Source organism: Oncorhynchus mykiss, chromosome 9, assembly GCF_013265735.2.
Source record: "Oncorhynchus mykiss isolate Arlee chromosome 9, USDA_OmykA_1.1, whole genome shotgun sequence".
Taxonomy (NCBI): domain Eukaryota; kingdom Metazoa; phylum Chordata; class Actinopteri; order Salmoniformes; family Salmonidae; genus Oncorhynchus; species Oncorhynchus mykiss.
In genome coordinates, this window is record NC_048573.1 from 5423311 (window position 1) to 5440952 (window position 17642).

The 17642-nt window shown below is 51.0% G+C and overlaps 1 protein-coding gene across 6 annotated transcripts in view; it reads left to right on the top strand.

Moving 5' to 3' along the window:
• The window catches only part of znf638 (zinc finger protein 638), a 38915-nt gene extending 23226 nt beyond the window's left edge, over positions 1-15689 (top strand). For 5 of the 6 annotated variants that reach the window (XM_036987164.1, XM_036987163.1, XM_036987167.1 and 2 more), the window contains 14 exons: positions 1-14; positions 120-158; positions 1026-1154; positions 4737-4894; positions 5128-6268; positions 6640-6867; positions 6977-7033; positions 7254-8972; positions 9607-9718; positions 9832-10002; positions 10275-10622; positions 13290-13406; positions 13499-13620; positions 15307-15689. The exon at positions 1-14 is cut by the window's left edge and continues 115 nt beyond it. In XM_036987164.1, the coding sequence (XP_036843059.1) occupies positions 1-14; positions 120-158; positions 1026-1154; positions 4737-4894; positions 5128-6268; positions 6640-6867; positions 6977-7033; positions 7254-8972; positions 9607-9718; positions 9832-10002; positions 10275-10622; positions 13290-13406; positions 13499-13620; positions 15307-15372 (4421 nt within the window). In that variant the 3' untranslated portion in view covers positions 15373-15689. The remainder of the gene's footprint in view (positions 15-119; positions 159-1025; positions 1155-4736; positions 4895-5127; positions 6269-6639; positions 6868-6976; positions 7034-7253; positions 8973-9606; positions 9719-9831; positions 10003-10274; positions 10623-13289; positions 13407-13498; positions 13621-15306) is intronic. The other variant, XM_036987166.1, reaches the window with a different exon arrangement.
• The last annotated feature ends 1953 nt before the right edge of the window (positions 15690-17642 follow it).

The window sequence follows — 17642 nt, forward strand, 5'->3', positions numbered from 1 at the left end:
CAAACCTCCTCCAGGTAACACACACACACACACACACACACACACACACACACACACACACACACACACACACACACACCCAGTCCAGTCATCATAGGTGTCTGTTGTTTCTGTTTCAGGAGGGTGTGTACACCACTCTGAAGGGCCTCACCACTACGGTAAGTTCATAGATTTAACTAGAGAGGTTGTTGTGTCCCCCAAACCATTTATCTTTAGTGCTCTAATTACGTTGGTAACCAGAGTAGAAAAGCATTGAGGCACCTCGGGGGGTTGTGGTGTATGGCGATGCGTCGAGCGTAAGATCAGCCCTTAGCTGTGGTATATTGGCCATATAGCACACCCCCCTTGGGCCTTATGTCTTAATTAGACCTTGCTTTAATAACCTGTTAATAATCCATTTATAACCTGTTAGTGACCCCTTTATAACCTGTTAGTGACCCCTTTATAACCTGTTAGTAACCCCTTTATAACCTGTTAGTAACCCCTTTATAACCTGTTAATAACCCCTTTATAACCTGTTAATAACCCCTTTATAACCTGTTAGTGACCCCTTTATAACCTGTTAGTGACCCCTTTATAACCTGTTAATAACCTGTTAGTGACCCCTTATAACCTGTTAGTGACCCCTTTATAACCTGTTAATAACCCCTTTATAACCTGTTAATAACCCCTTTATAACCTGTTAGTGACCCCTTTATAACCTGTTAGTGACCCCTTTATAACCTGTTAATAACCTGTTAGTGACCCCTTATAACCTGTTAGTGACCCCTTTATAACCTGTTAATAACCCCTTTATAACCTGTTAATGACCCCTTTATAACCTGTTAATGACCCCTTTATGACCTGTTAATAACCCCTTTATGACCTGTTAATAACCTGTTAATAACCCCTTTATAACCTGTTAATAACCCCTTTATAACCTGTTAATAACCCCTTTATAACCTGTTAATAACCCCTTTATAACCTGTTAATAACCCCTTTATAACCTGTTAATGACCCCTTTATAACCCTCTGTCTGTAAACAGGATCCAACGTTGAAGGAACGTCTTCTGATTGTCAGTAACGTCCCCGCAGGGACTGCAGCAGCCCGGGAGGTTCACGACCTCGTCAAACGCTTCGGCTCCTACCTGGACTCGCTGTCTCTGATCAGCACGGTAGGGAGAGACACCGGGAGGCCTTAGGCAACTGCTTGAAAGTAGCCTGTTGACTTTTGTTTTCTGATGTTGAAATCAAGTCGCCTACCTGGGTTGGAAAGATAGGTATTTCTCAGAATGAGAATGAATTTCCCAATTCCTTTTTATAAATATTTTTTTTGTTGTTGTTGTTGTTGTTGTTGTTGCTGCTTCCACGTTTATTAGATAAATTAGTTCTGTTATACTCAGACATCATTCAAATATTTTTAGAAACTTCAGAGTGTTTTCTATCCAATACTAATAATACTATGCATATATTAGCATCTGGGACAGAGTGGGAGGCAGTTTACTCTGGGCACGCTATTCATCCAAAAGTGAAAATGCTGCCCCCTTATCCCAAAAAGGTTAAACAGATTAGACAGCTAGCACGTGACGTGGCTAGAATGCTGCTAGCAGTACGTAGTACCACAAGCGATGGACAAGTGGACACAGCTCAGAAGGAGACGAGACCATAAAGAGACGCATCGCTCATTTAAAATAACCAAATTCCATAAAAGGGTGAACGACGCCCACAAATAGCAGAATACATCCACGGTGATATCCAGAGGTGAAGATACGAAAATGAACCGAGCGTTTTGTCACGTACGTCGCTGATGGGTGCAGTGAAATGTGTTGTTTTACAGGGGTCAACCGTAGATGGTACGATACACGTCAAATACCTTCCTTCTTTATTTAGAAACCGTGATTTATTTTAGCCATATCGCCCTACTCTGATACTCATCGGTGGGGATTTAAGAAATAAGTTTACCAAATGCAAAGAAGTGGGTTTAACCTCCACAGCTCCCTTGACAAACAAGCCGGTTGTTATTGCCAAGTAGGACAGCGCAGTGTGAAACTACACAACCGCTTAGCGAAACGGGTCTATACCATCAGAGACATTCCTCAGCAGCAGGCGAGTGATAATATGGGAACGAATCTACTGTCACAGAGAGAATGGATGACTGACTCCCACTCAAAGGATGCAATCTGCAGTCCAAGTGGATTCCAGACAGCGCATCGGACCGGATGCCATCTGCAGTCCAAGACCGTGGTCAGCGCATCGGCCCGGACGCCATCTGCAGTCCAAGTGGATTCCAGACCGTGGTCAGCGCATCGGCCCAGACGCCATCTGCAGTCCAAGTGGATTCCAGACCGTGGTCAGCGCATCGGCCCGGACGCTATCTGCAGTCCAAGTGGATTCCAGACCGTGGTCAGCGCATCGGCCCGGACGCCATCTGCAGTCCAAGTGGATTCCAGACCGTGGTCAGCGCATCGGCCCGGACGCTGTCTGCAGTCCAAGTGGATTCCAGACCGTGGTCAGCGCATCGGCCCGGACGCTATCTGCAGTCCAAGTGGATTCCAGACCGTGGTCAGCGCATCGGCCCGGACGCTATCTACAGTCCAAGTGGATTCCAGACCGTGGTCAGCGCATCGGCCCAGACGCCAGTTTGACGCTGGATTGGAATATGCGCTAAACAGCTTTATTGCACAAAGACACGTAGAAGAATAGAAAGCTTGTTCAGGGACAGAACGACAGATTTGTACCTTGTCAGCTCAGGGATTCAAACTTGCAACCTTTCGGTTACTAGCCCGACGTTCTAAACACTAGGCTAACCTGCCGCACCATTATAGTCCACCAGTGGTAAATTCAGTTGATTGGACATGACGAAGAAGAAGAATAGAAATCCCAGCAAGTTTCATTAAACCCTGTTTTTTTGCCAATTAACCAATTAGATCCCTGGAACCAACCACTTTAGGCTTGTAGTGGTACCATGTGATTATAACCAATTAGATCCCTGGAACCAACCACTAGGCTTGTAGTGGTACCATGTGATTATAACCAATTAGATCCCTGGAACCAACCACTTTAGGCTTGTAGTGGTACCATGCTTCTAGAGTGCCTTCAGTATTTACATAAGAATTCTGACCCTTTGCTATGAGACTTGAAGTTGAGCTCAGGTTCATCTTGTTTCCATTGATCATCCTTGATGTTTCTCCAACTTGATTGGAGTCCACTTGTGGTAAATTCAATTGATTTGAACATGATTTGGAAAGGCACAACACCGGTTTATATAAGGTCCCACAGTTGACATTGAAAGTCAGAGCAAAAACCAAGCCATGAGGTCAAAGGAAGTGTCCGTAGAGCTCAGAGACAGGATTGTGTCAACGCACAGATCTGGGGAAGGGTAAGATAAAATGTCTGCAGTATTGAAGGTCCACAAGAACACAGTGGCCTCAATCATTCTTAAATGGAAGAAGTTTGGAACCACCAAGACTCTTCCTTGAGCAATCGGGAAAAGGGATTTGGTCAGGGAGGTGACGAAGAACCTGATGGTCAGTCTGACAGAGCTCCAGAGTTCCTCTGTGGAGATGGGAGAACCTTCCAGAAGGACAACCATCTCTGCTGCACTCCACCAATCAGGTCTTTATGGTAGAGTGGCCAGACGGAAGCCACTCCTCAGTAAAAGGCACATGACAGCCTGCTTGGAGTTTGCCAAAAGGCTCCTAAAAACTCTCAGACCATGAGAAACAAGATTCCCTGGTCTGATGAAACCCATATTGAACTCTTTGGCCTGAATGCCAAGTGTCACATCTGGAGGAAACCTGGCACAATCCCTACGGTGAAGCATGGTGGTGGCAACATCATGCTGTGGGGATGTTTTTCAGCAGTAGGGACTGGGAGACTAGTCAGGATCGAGGCAAAGATGAACGGAGCCATGTACAGAGTGATCCTTGATGAAAACCTGCTCCAGAGCGCTCAGGACCTCACAGTGGGGCAAAGGTTCACCTTCCAACAGGACAACGACCCTAAACACACAGCCAAGACAAGGTAGGGGTGGCTTCGGGACAATCTCTGAATGTCCTTAAGTGGACCAGCCGGAGCCCGGACTTGAACCCGATCGAACATCTCTGGAGAGACCTGAAAATAGCTGTGCAGCGACTCTCCCCATCCAACCTGTCAGAGCTTGAGAGGATCTGCAGAGAAGAATGGGAGAAACTCCCCAAATACAGGTGTGCCAAGCTTGTTGCATCATACCCACGAAGACTCTAGGATTGTAATCACTGCCAAAGGTGCTTCAACAAAGTACTGAGTAAAGGGTCTGAATTCATATGTAAATGTGAAATTTCATTTATTTGTATTTATTTTTTGTAAATTAGCAACAACAAAATTCTGTTTTTTGCTTTGTCATTATGGGGTATTGTGATGTCATTATGGGGTATTGTGATGTCATTATGGGGTATTGTGATGTCATTATGGGGTATTGTGATGTCATTATGGGGTATTGTGATGCCATTATGGGGTATTGTGATGTCATTATGGGGTATCGTTTGTAGATTGATGCTGGGAAAAAAACAATCTTTTTTTTTTAATAAGTCTGTAACAAAACAAAATGTGTTAAGTCTAGGGGTTCGAATGCTTTCTGAAGGCTCCGTGTAACCAATTAGGACCCTGGAACCTCCGACTGCATTTTTTAAAACATTTCTGATTCGTCAGGAGACGACACAGATAACAAATCAAATGAAATGGTTTGTTTAATATATATGTTTCTCTCTCTGTCTCAGATCTATTTTGAGATGGAATCGTCGTCGGTGGCAAAGACCGTGTGTCTTCATTTCCAGAAGTCCCCCAGTGTAGTTCAGAACAACCCTCTGAAGTTCAACTTGCTGGTCAAGGATCAACAGGCACCGCAGCCCCCAGCCCAGAAGACATCTGTTGTCAGGTAAATATCTTAACTCAACCTTTCATTAACTTCCTAGATTTGATCTGTCAGTCCATCCAATCCAATCATTGTATTAACGTCCTGTTTTCTAACGACACAGGATACAATTAGGGTCCATTGTTTTTCCTTGTCAGGGAACAACTCCTGTCCCATGTGTTCCTCTGGAGACCTTTCAGACTGATCTGGGCATGTAAACATCACTTATTTTATAATCTACGTGTTTGTTATTTCAGCACGAAAGCCAAGAAGAAACCAATCAAAGGCAAGAAGCCTGTAGCTAAAGATGTCACAACCCCAGTTAAACCTGTTACTCCCACTGCTACCAGCACCAATGCTACGGTCTCATCCTCTCAGCCTGTTGCCGTGGCGACCAAGCAACCGGGTGACGACGTCATCGTCGCGGAGGCCAAGCAACCAGGAAGTGACGTCGTGGTGATGAATTCCGACGGAAAGGCAACGTTTGCGGAGTCTGGAGAGAAAGAGGGTGGGATTTCCTCGACGAAAGATGGGAAGAAGAACGCTCATCCTCCCAAAGAGGATGGAGGGATGAAAACTGAGGAGGAGGCAAAAGGAAACAAGGAAGACACTGCGACCGTCGACATCGTCGTTTCCGCCTCGTTACCTACGGTTGCCGTGTCCGCTCCCGAGGAAGAGGTCGCCATGGAAACCCAGAGCACCGACGGCGTCGCCTCGACCAATGAGGTTGCAGCAGAACCCGAACAGGTTCTAGCTGCGGTCCCACAACAGGGCAGTGATGTCATTGCGTTGGCTAGTGAAACCTTGACGACTGTGGCCACAACAGAACCTTGTCTGATCTCCGCTGTGGAGGGAGCTGATAACGGGGCCAATCCCGTCGACTCTGACACCGTTGCTGCCTTGGTACCGGCACAATCACCGGCTCCTGTCCCGGTAGAGTTAAATGTTGAAGACAAACCTCAGGACTTTCCTCCGGTCACCGAGGAGATCCTCAAGGCCCTGGAGGCAGCGGTGCACCAACACCGTATGGGGAGACTGGCGGAGGAACAGGCTAAACAGGAACACAACCAGGGAGAGGGGATCCAGGCCAAGCCTCTACCCAACCAGGAGAGCCCTACAGCTGGGGAGACGGCGGAGAGAAAGACCCCGGCTGAGTCAGAAGAGAAGACTGGGGAGAAAGAGACGGCAAAGAAAGAGGAGCCACGACCAGAGAAGAAGTCACAGCCGGACAAAAAGACCACCGACACGAAGAAGACACCTTCAGGATCTGGCCAACCAGACCACAAGAAGACCACCGACACAAAGAAGGCACCTTCAGGAGCTGGTCAACCAGACCACAAGAAGACCACCGACACGAAGAAGACACCTTCAGGATCTGGCCAACCAGACCACAAGAATGTACGTATCATAATAATAATAATGTGAATTTAAGGGACAGATGTCATTTAAACCTTGACAGATTTGAATCGCTGACAGTCTGATTCATTGCACCCTAGTGTAACCGGTGTGAAATGGCTAGCTAGTTAGCGGTGGTCGCTCTGAGACTTGGAGTAGTTGTTCCCCTCTGCAAGGGCTGCGGCTTTTGGGGAGCGTTGGGTAACGATGCGTCCAGGGTGGCTGCTTCGAGGGAGCCCATGTAGGGCCAAGGAGAGGGATGGAAGCAATACTGTTACATTAAAATATTAGCAGAAGCTAATGTATGTATTGTACTCTAATGACTGAGGCAACTCATTATGTATTTGAATGTCTAATAAAATTAATTCATCCAGGGGAAGACAGAGGCTTCCGGAGGGAGAGGCCGGCGCCTCTCCCCAGAAACGAGAGACTCTTCAAGGCATAGAAGCAGCCGTGCTCCTTCCGAGGAGGAGCAGGATCCTTCGACGTCTAGACAGGGTAACTCCTCTAGCTCCTCTTCTGGCTCCCGCAGGAGCACCAGACACGACGGCAGCCCCGCCAAGAAGAAGGGGAGGAAAGAAGAGGAAGAGGAGAGGAGCAAGGTAGGAGAAGGAGAGAAGCAAGACGTGATGCTGAATGACAATTCTATCTTTTTATGATTTGATTCTATTCTAGAAATGATCCTGGTAAATCTTTCTGTTGGTTCCACAGAGCCTCGGTAGCAGCAGTAAAACGACCTTCTCCTCTAGGAGCAGGTCTAAAGACACGGTGAGCCGACGATGCTTTCCAAACGCCAACATTTCTTTAAAATACCACATTCTGTACAGAATCTATTACCGCTACAGTCTGTTGTAGCAAACTCTCATACATCTGATTTCAAACTACATCTAATTTCAAACTACAGCACTTCTGTTGAACTTGTGGAAGATTTGATTTTGATTAATTAATTCTTTGGATTCATCCTTCTCTCTCTCTCTCTTTACCTCAGGCTAGTTGCTACGCGGAAGATGAGTTTACGTCTGACGTCATCCCTGGTGAAGCCAACTCCTTCGATCTGGACCAGTTCAACATGGACCAGTTTGTTACTGTGGACGAGGTGGAAGGGGATGAGGCTGAGAACACCAACCCACCGCAGTCATCCTCATCTCCGTCGCACAAGACCCAAGATAAGGCCTCGGAAAGGTCAAAACGATCGTCCAAACGCAGGAGGGGTACCCCAGATACCCCATCTCCGAAATCTAGCCTGGAGCACAAGGAGACACCCACGTCCTCCTCCTCTACCCCCCCTGCTCAGAAGACTCCACGAAAAGCCGCAGCAAAAAAGGCAGCAGCTAAACCTCAACCACCTGCTACCTCTGGACGCAAGACCAGGTCATCAGCAGTTGTTGTTGTAGCAACCGAAGCCGCAGAAACCCAGGAAGCTGCCGACGACAACACCAGCATAGCCGATACGGAGGCGGAGCCTGTTCCCTTGGAGACTCGGTCTCAGTCGGAAGAGGAAGTCGTAGTGGTCACTAAGGGATGTGACACGGAGGATGTAGTACCGTCATCCCACCACAAGATGTCAGTGTTGGACACTGCAGTGACCGACAACAAGGAAGAGAAAAGTGCTGTGTCAGAAAGCGATATGGAGACGACCGCTGAAAAACCTCCAGAGCTAGAGGGGAGCGAGGAGACGACCCAGGCTGAAAAAGGTTCCTCGATTCTGGGTACCGAGGCTCAGAATGGAGCCTGTCCCCTGGAGCTTGGTCTGACCCATCCTTCTGCCTCAGCCAAGGAGCGAAACCTTCAGAAGGCCCTGCAACTACAAGAGGTGGAGACGGTGTCGGGTCACCAGGTGCCCCAATCACTTATTGATAAAGTACCTGATGATGAAGGTGATTTCCAGATACTCGACGAAGCTGTGGACGATGACACACCTAGAGACGGAGAAGAGGCCAGTCAAGACACTCAAGAACAGTCTGGATCTCTATCTCTGGGTTACCAGGCGCCTGCAGCCTCCGAATCTACAGGTTCCCAGGTGCCTCAAGCTACACTAGAGGAACACGAAGAGATCACCAACGACGAAGAAGAAGAATCTGCATTCCAGATCCTCGACTCTCTAGAAGACACTGAAGACAACATGGTCGACTCCTCTCTCGCAGGCCAAGGGGGCCGAAGAGATTCTCTACCCAGAGAGATGGAGGGGTTCCAGATACTAGATTCAGTCGACGATCAGACGGAAACGACCCAAGTTCTGGACAACCATACGACCGACTCTAAATGTCAGGGGGGCTCCAAGCCTCTAAAGGGGGCTAAGAAGACACCCCAAAAGAAGGGGAAAAAGGAGATTAAGAAGGTATCTAAAACTCAAGAGGTGACCAAGACCCCAACAGGAGAGTCCGAGGGGGGTACCCCGAAAAAGAGTAACCTTGTCACCTTGGATGAGGTGAGCGAGGAGGAGGAGGATTACCCAGATGACGCCGCCGAAGAGGAAGAACTTATTAAGAAACAAAAACTGGTGAAGGAGAAGCAGCGAGAGATGGACAGAGGGAAGGAGAGAGAGAAAGGGCGGAGGAGGAGTAGAGAGAAGGAACGGACGAGGGAGGAGGAGAGAGAGGAGAGGGTCGGAGTGGATACTGAGGGCTTGGTGACTTTGGATGAGATCGGAGAGGATGAAGGAGCGGAGGGGCCTTGCCTGGAGTCAGGAGACACCTTCAACCCAGAGGTCAGGAAATATCTGCTGCTTGCTTTCTCCGCTCTCTCTCCTCTCTCTGTCGTCTCTCTCCTCTCTCTGTCGTCTCTCCTCTCTCTCTGTCGTCTCTCTCCTCTCTCTCTGTCGTCTCTCTCCTCTCTCTCTGTCGTCTCGCTCTCCTCTCTCTGTCGTCTCGCTCTCCTCTCTCTGTCGTCTCGCTCTCCTCTCTCTGTCGTCTCGCTCTCCTCTCTCTGTCGTCTCTCTCCTCTCTCTGTCGTCTCTCCTCTCTCTGTCGTCTCGCTCACCTCTCTCTGTCGTCTCTCTCCTCTCGTCTCTCTCCTCTCTCTGTCGTCTCGCTCTCCTCTCTCTGTCGTCTCGCTCTCCTCTCTCTCTGTCGTCTCTCTCCTCTCTCTCTGTCGTCTCTCTCCTCTCTCTCTGTCGTCTCGCTCTCCTCTCTCTCTGTCGTCTCGCTCTCCTCTCTCTCTGTCGTCTCGCTCTCCTCTCTCTCTGTCGTCTCGCTCTCCTCTCTCTCTGTCGTCGCTCTCCTCTCTCTGTCGTCTCGCTCTCCTCTCTCTCTGTCGTCGCTCTCCTCTCTCTGTCGTCGCTCTCTGTTGTCGCTCTCCTCTCCCTTTCTCAGTCACACACCCTTTGACCTCTCTCCTATCAGACTCTGGTAACCCTGGATGAGGCTGGAGGTGATGGGGAGGATGATGAGATGGAGGAGGAAGAGCAGAACAAGAGTCCTGAACCAGCGCAGAACCAGCAAGCTGACCACACAGGTCTGTCTGTCAGAGTAGAAGAGAGGGGGGGTGGTGTATCGGGACAGAAGGGGACGTGTATGTGGACAGAAGGGGGGAATCCTCTCGTCCTCTAAACCATTTATCTCCTCTAGCTGATGCTACAGGGTCTCCTGGTGCAGAGGACGACGGCAGGGGCATGGAGGAAATCAGGAGAATGGACTTTGTGACCGTGGATGAAGTGGGAGAGGAGGAGGAGGAGGAGGAGGAGTTGGTTACCACAAGGAGAGGAGCCAGGGGGAGGAAGAGGGCCCGACAGACCTCTGGTAAGATAGAGGGACACACACACAGACACACACACACACACAGTCGGAGACACACACACACACACACACTCAGAGACACACACACACACTCGGAGACACACACTCACACACAGAGACACACACACACACACCCTCGGCGACACACACACCCTCGGAGACACTCACACACACTCGGAGACACTCACACACACTCGGAGACACTCACACACAGAGAAACACAGGATTTGAGTTATAATGTTGCAGCTGTATTTCTTCATCTTCTCTCATCACAGCCAGGAAACCAGTGAAGGTGAAGAAGGTGAGCTTGAAAGACAAGGAAGAGGAGGAGCCTCGGGCAGATACGACTCCTCCCACTGACACAGCTTCCGTTGACGCTCCCTCCTCATTGCTCCAAGTCGCTGTGACCTCAGAGGTGGACGCCCAACCAGCTGCCTCGGTCCCAGACCTCCAGGAGAAAGAGAGGGAGGCTGATACCCCGGCAGACCAACCCAGCCTGGAGGCCTCCTCAGCAGGGCAGGAGAGGCAGACGGACCCCCCTGAGAACCAGAGTCTGGAGGGGAAACAGGAGACGACAGATATCAGTGCTGGAAAGACTTGGACCGACTCCACGACACCACAAGGTAGAGAGAGAACGACATCAGATGTTCAGTAGTTCATGAGACACCAGTCAGTCTCGTAGCGTCACTGAGGCGTCTCATTCCTGTGGAGGAGTTTTATTTTTGAATCGTATGTCTCATCTTTTTCAAATGTGACCACAGACTGAGTCATTTTTCCTTGGCTGGTATCTGTATTCCAGGCGGTATGAATATCAGGTCCTCCCCGGATGTCCCTAATGGCCACGTGGTCATGAAGACGTGTGTTTGATAGGAACGTAATGACATGATATCTGGACTCTGTTCTTGCTGCCAATTTTATCTGTTTTCTCCCTTCACCTTTGTTCTTCCTGACCTCTCTCTCTCTCTCTCTCTCTCTCTCCACATCTCTCTCTCTCTCTCTCCACATCTCTCTCTCATCTCCACATCTCTCTCTCTCTACATCTCTCTCCACATCTCTCTCTCATCTCCACATCTCTCTCTCTCTCATTCCACATCTCTCTCTCTCTCTCTCATTCCACATCTCTCTCTCTCTCTCCACATCTCTCTCTCTCCACATCTCTCTCTCTCCACATCTCTCTCTCCACATCTCTCTCATCTCCACATCTCTCTCTCTCTCTCCACATCTCTCTCTCTCTCTCCACATCTCTCTCTCTCTCCACATCTCTCTCTCTCTCCACATCTCTCTCTCTCTCCACATCTCTCTCTATCTCCACATCTCTCTCTATCTCCACATCTCTCTCTCATCTCCATATCTCTCTCTCATCTCCATATCTCTCTCTCTCTCCACATCTCTCTCTCTCTCGACATCTCTCTCTCTCTCTCCACATCTCTCTCTCTCTCTCCATCTCTCTCTCTCTCTCCACATCTCTCTCTCCACATCTCTCTCATCTCCACATCTCTCTCTCTCTCTCATCTCCACATCTCTCTCTCTCCACATCTCTCTCTCTCCACATCTCTCTCTCTCCACATCTCTCTCTCTCCACATATCTCTCTCTCTCCACATCTCTCTCTCTCTCCACATCTCTCTCTCTCTCCACATCTCTCTCTCTCTCCACATCTCTCTCTCTCTCTCTCCACATCTCCACATCTCTCTCTCTTCACCTCCACATCTCTCTCTCTCCACATATCTCTCTCTCCACATCTCTCTCTCTCTCTCCACATCTCTCTCTCTCTCTCTCTCTCCACATCTCTCTCTCTCTCTCATCTCCACACCTCTCTCTCTCTCTCATCTCCACATCTCTCTCTCTCTCTCTCTCATCTCCACATCTCCACATCTCTCTCTCTACCTCCACATCTCTCTCTCTCCACATCTCTCTCATCTCCACACCTCTCTCTCTCTCTCATCTCCACACCTCTCTCTCTCTCTCATCTCCACATCTCTCTCTCTCTCTCTCATCTCCACATCTCTCTCTCTCTCTCTCATCTCCACATCTCTCTCTCTCCACATCTCTCATCTCCACATCTCTCTCTCATCTCCACATCTCTCTCTCTCTCTCTCCACATCTCTCTCTCTCTCCACATCTCTCTCTCTCTCTCTCCACATCTCTCTCTCTCTCTCCACATCTCTCTCTCTCTCCACATCTCTCTCTCTCTCTCCACATCTCTCTCGCTCTCTCCACATCTCTCTCTCTCTCCACATCTCTCTCTCTCTCCACATCTCTTTCTCTCTCCACATCTCTCTCTCTCTCCACATCTCTCTCTCTCTCCACATCTCTCTCTCTCTTCACATCTCTCTCTTCACATCTCTCTCTCTCTCTTCACATCTCTCTCTCTCTCTTCACATCTCTCTCTCTCTTCACATCTCTCTCTCTCTTCACATCTCTCTCTCTTCACATCTCTCTCTCCACATCTCTCTCTCTCTCTCTCTCTCTCTCTCTCTCTGTCTCTCTCTCTCGCGCTCTCTGTCTCTCTCTCTCTCGCGCTCTCTGTCTCTCTCTCTCGCGCTCTCTGTCTCTCTCTCTCGCTCTCTCTGTCTCTCTCTCTCTCGCTCTCTCTCGCTCTCTCTCCCTCTCTCTCGCTCTCTCTCCCTCTCTCTCGCTCTCTCTCCCTCTCTCTCGCTCTCTCTCCCTCTCTCTCGCTCGCTCTCTCTCTCGCTTGCTCTCTCTCTCTCCACATCTCTCTCTCTCTCCACATCTCTCTCTCTCTCCACATCTCTCTCTCTCTCCACATCTCTCTCTCTCTCTCCACATCTCTCTCTCTCTCTCCACATCTCTCTCTCTCCACATCTCTCTCTCTCCACATCTCTCTCTCTCTCTCCACATCTCTCTCTCTCTCGCTCTCTCGCTCTCTCTCTCCACATCTCTCTCGCTCTCTCTCTCGCTCTCCTTCTCCACATCTCTCTCTCTCGCTCTCCTTCTCCACATCTCTCGCTCTCCTTCTCCACATCTCTCTCTCCACATCTCTCTCTCTCCACATCTCTCTCTCTCCACATCTCTCTCTCTCCACATCTCTCTCTCTCCACATCTCTCTCTCTCCACATCTCTCTCTCTCCACATCTCTCTCTCTCTCCACATCTCTCTCTCTCTCTCCACATCTCTCTCTCTCTCTCTCCACATCTCTCTCTCTCTCTCTCCACATCTCGCTCTCTACACATCTCTCTCTCTCTCTCTCCACATCTCTCTCTCTCTCCACATCTCTCTCTCTCTCTCTCTCCACATCTCTCTCTCTCGCTCTCTCTCGCTCTCTCTCTAGAAGACAGTGAACAGAGAAGAGAGGAGGAAGAGGAGCCTGAATTAAAACGTTGTCGTTCTGAGTCTCCTCTGATCACAGACTTCAAACTGCCTCCCTTCAGCCCTCACAACCCTATAGGTGATATTGACAGACACACTCCCCGACAGACACACACACACCATTTCTCATCAGGTTTAACTGACCCCCCTCCCTCTCTCTCTCCTCTCCAGGCCAGGACTTTGTGGTTCCTAAGACAGGGTTCTTCTGTAAGTTGTGTTCTCTGTTCTACGGGAGCGAACACACAGCCAAGAAGACCCACTGCAGCAGTCTGCAACACTATCAGAACATGCAGGTATCAACATCACTATACCAGTTAGTTGGGGGGGGGGCGGACCGACGGGGGGGGTGGGGGGAGAGGCCGGACCGACGGGTGGGGGGAGGGCGGACCGACGGACCGACGGGTGGGGGGGGAGGCCGGACCGACGGGTGGGGGGGGAGGCCGGACCGACGGGTGGGGGGGGGAGGCCGGACCGACGGGTGGGGGGGAGGCCGGACCGACGGGTGGGGGGGAGGCCGGACCGACGGGTGGGGGGGAGGAGGAGAGGAGGCCGGGTGGGGTGGAGGAGAGGCCGGATCGACGGGTGGGGGGGGGAGGCCGGACCGACGGGTGGGGGGGAGGCCGGACCGACGGGTGGGGGGGAGGAGGAGAGGAGGCCGGGTGGGGTGGAGGAGAGGCCGGATCGACGGGTGGGGGGGGGAGGCCGGACCGACGGGTGGGGGGGAGGCCGGACCGACGGGTGGGGGGGAGGAGGAGAGGAGGCCGGGTGGGGTGGAGGAGAGGCCGGATCGACGGGGGGAGGAGGAGAGGAGGCCGGGTGGGGGTGGAGGAGAGGCCGGATCGACGGGTGGGGGGGGGAGGCCGGACCGACGGGTGGGGGGGGACGCAGCCAAGGAGAATAATCTAAATTAGAGGTATATTTTTACACCTGTTAGTTTGATACATTGGAATTGACTGGTTTCATTATTAGGCCTGTAAATAACCAGTTCTGTAGGACAACTAACAATGATAATAACCTCTACCTTTCACCTCCACCCTCTCTCGTTCTCTCTCTATCCCCCCTCTCTCGTTCTCTCTCTATCCCCCCCTCTCTCGTTCTCTCTCTATCCCCCCCTCTCTCGTTCTCTCTCTATCCCCCCCTCTCTCGTTCTCTCTATCCCCCCCTCTCTCGTTCTCTCTCTATCCCCCCCTCTCTCGTTCTCTCTCTATCCCCCCTCTCTCGTTCTCTCTCTATCCCCCTCTTTCTCTCTCTATCCCCCTCTTTCTCTCTTTCCCCCCCTCTCTCCCCCTCTCTCTCTTTCCCCCTCTCTCTCTCTCCCCCTCTCTCTCTCTCTCCCCCTCTCTCTCTCTCTCCCCCTCTCTCTCTCTCTTTCCCCCTCTCTCTCTCCCCGCCTCTCTCCCCCCCTCTCTCTCCCCCCCTCTCTCTCCCCCCTCTCTCTCTCTCCCCCCTCTCTCTCTCTCCCCCCTCTCTCTCTCTCCTCCGCCCCTCTCTCTCTCCTCCCCCTCTCTCTCTCTCCTCCCCCTCTCTCTCTCTCCTCCCCCTCTCTCTCTCTCCTCCCCCTCTCTCTCTCTCCTCCCCCTCTCTCTCTCTCTCCTCCCCCTCTCTCTCTCTTTCCCCCCCTCTCTCTCTCTCCCCCCCTCTCTCTCTCTTTCCCCCTCTCTCTCTCTTTCCCCCTCTCTCTCTCTTTCCCCCCTCTCTCTCTCTTTCCCCCCTCTCTCTCTCTTTCCCCCCTCTCTCTCTCTTTCCCCCCTCTCTCTCTCTTTCCCCCCTCTCTCTCTCTTTCCCCCCTCTCTCTCTCTTTCCCCCCTCTCTCTCTCTTTCCCCCCTCTCTCTCTCTTTCCCCCCTCTCTCTCTCTTTCCTCCCCCTCTCTCTCTCTTCCCCCCTCTCTCTCTCTTTCCCCCCTCTCTTTCTCTCTCTCTTTCCCTCCTCTCTCTCTCTTTCCCCCTCTCTCTTTCTCTCTTTCCCCCTCTCTCTCCAGAAATATTACCTGAAGCGTCAGAAGCAACAAGCAGGAAGTTCTAGCCTCGGCTCCGTCTCCAAATGACCCCCTTGACCCTGGATGTTTCCCAAATGGCACCCTATCCCCTACATAGTGCACTACTTTTAGACCAGAGCCCCGTAGTGGTGCCATTTGACTCCCAACTCAATCAATCTATATTTTCTAATTTGTTTGTCTGAAACAACTGTAAGTCTGGTCATAATACGACACTCTATGGGGAGACAGAGGATCTGAGTACAGGAGTGTTGATCCAGGATCAGTCCCCCCCCCAGTCCATATAGTTATAGATCAGCCCCCCCCCCCAGTCCATATAGTTATAGATCAGCCCCCCCGCCAGTCCATATAGTTATAGATCAGTACCCCCCCCCCCCCCCAGTCCATATAGTTATAGATCAGTCCCCCCCCCCCAGTCCATATAGTTATAGATCAGTCCCCCCCGCCAGTCCATATAGTTATAGATCAGTACCCCCCCCCCCCCAGTCCATATAGTTATAGATCAGTTCCCCCCCCCAGTCCATATAGTTATAGATCAGACCCCCCCCAGTCCATATAGTTATAGATCAGACCCCCCCCCCCCAGTCCATATAGTTACAGATCAGTCCCCCCCCCCCCGTCCATATAGTTATAGATCAGTCCCCCCCAGTCCATATAGTTATAGATCAGTACCCCCCCCCCCCAGTCCATATAGTTATAGATCAGTCCCCCCCCCCCCCAGTCCATATAGTTATAGATCAGCCGTCCCCCCCCAGTCCATATAGTTACAGATCAGTCCCCCCCCCAGTCCATATAGTTATAGATCAGTCCCCCCCCCCAGTCCATATAGTTACAGATCAGTCCCCCCCCGTCCATATAGTTATAGATCAGACCCCCCCCCCCCCCAGTCCATATAGTTACAGATCAGTCCCCCCCCCCGTCCATATAGTTATAGATCAGTCCCCCCCAGTCCATATAGTTATAGATCAGTACCCCCCCCCCCCCCCCCCCAGTCCATATAGTTATAGATCAGTCCCCCCCCCCCCCAGTCCATATAGTTATAGATCAGTCCCCCCCCCAGTCCATATAGTTATAGATCAGTCCCCCCCCCCCCCAGTCCATATAGTTATAGATCAGTCCCCCCCCCCCCCAGTCCATATAGTTATAGATCAGACCCCCCCAGTCCATATAGTTATAGATCAGTCCCCCCCCCAGTCCATGTAGTTATAGATCAGTCCCCCCCCCCCCAGTCCATATAGTTATAGATCAGTCCCCCCCCCCCCAGTCCATATAGTTATAGATCAGTCCCCCCCCCCAGTCCATATAGTTACAGATCAGTCCCCCCCCAGTCCATATAGTTATAGATCAGCCCCCCCCCCCAGTCCATATAGTTACAGATCAGTCCCCCCCAGTCCATATAGTTACAGATCAGTCCCCCCCCCAGTCCATATAGTTATAGATCAGTCCCCCCCCCAGTCCATATAGTTATAGATCAGTCCCCCCCCCCCCCAGTCCATATAGTTATAGATCAGTCCCCCCCCCCCCCCAGTCCATATAGTTATAGATCAGACCCCCCCAGTCCATATAGTTATAGATCAGTCCCCCCCCCAGTCCATGTAGTTATAGATCAGTCCCCCCCCCCCCAGTCCATATAGTTATAGATCAGTCCCCCCCCCCCCAGTCCATATAGTTATAGATCAGTCCCCCCCCCCAGTCCATATAGTTACAGATCAGTCCCCCCCCAGTCCATATAGTTATAGATCAGCCCCCCCCCCCCAGTCCATATAGTTACAGATCAGTCCCCCCCAGTCCATATAGTTACAGATCAGTCCCCCCCCCAGTCCATATAGTTATAGATCAGTCCCCCCCCCAGTCCATATAGTTATAGATCAGTCCCCCCCCCCAGTCCATATAGTTACAGATCAGTCCCCCCCCCCAGTCCATATAGTTACAGATCAGTCCCCCCCCCCCCAGTCCATATAGTTATAGATCAGTCCCCCCCCAGTCCATATAGTTACAGATCAGTCCATATAGTTACAGATCAGTCCCCCCCGTCCATATAGTTATAGATCAGACCCCCCCCCAGTCCATATAGTTATAGATCAGTTCCCCCCCCAGTCCATATAGTTATAGATCAGTCCCCCCCCCAGTCCATATAATTATAGATCAGTCCCCCCCCAGTCCATATAATTATAGATCAGTCCCCCCCCCCAGTCCATATAGTTATAGATCAGTCCCCCCCCCAGTCCATATAATTATAGATCAGTCCCCCCCCAGTCCATATAATTATAGATCAGTCCCCCCCCCCAGTCCATATAGTTATAGATCAGCCCCCCCCCCAG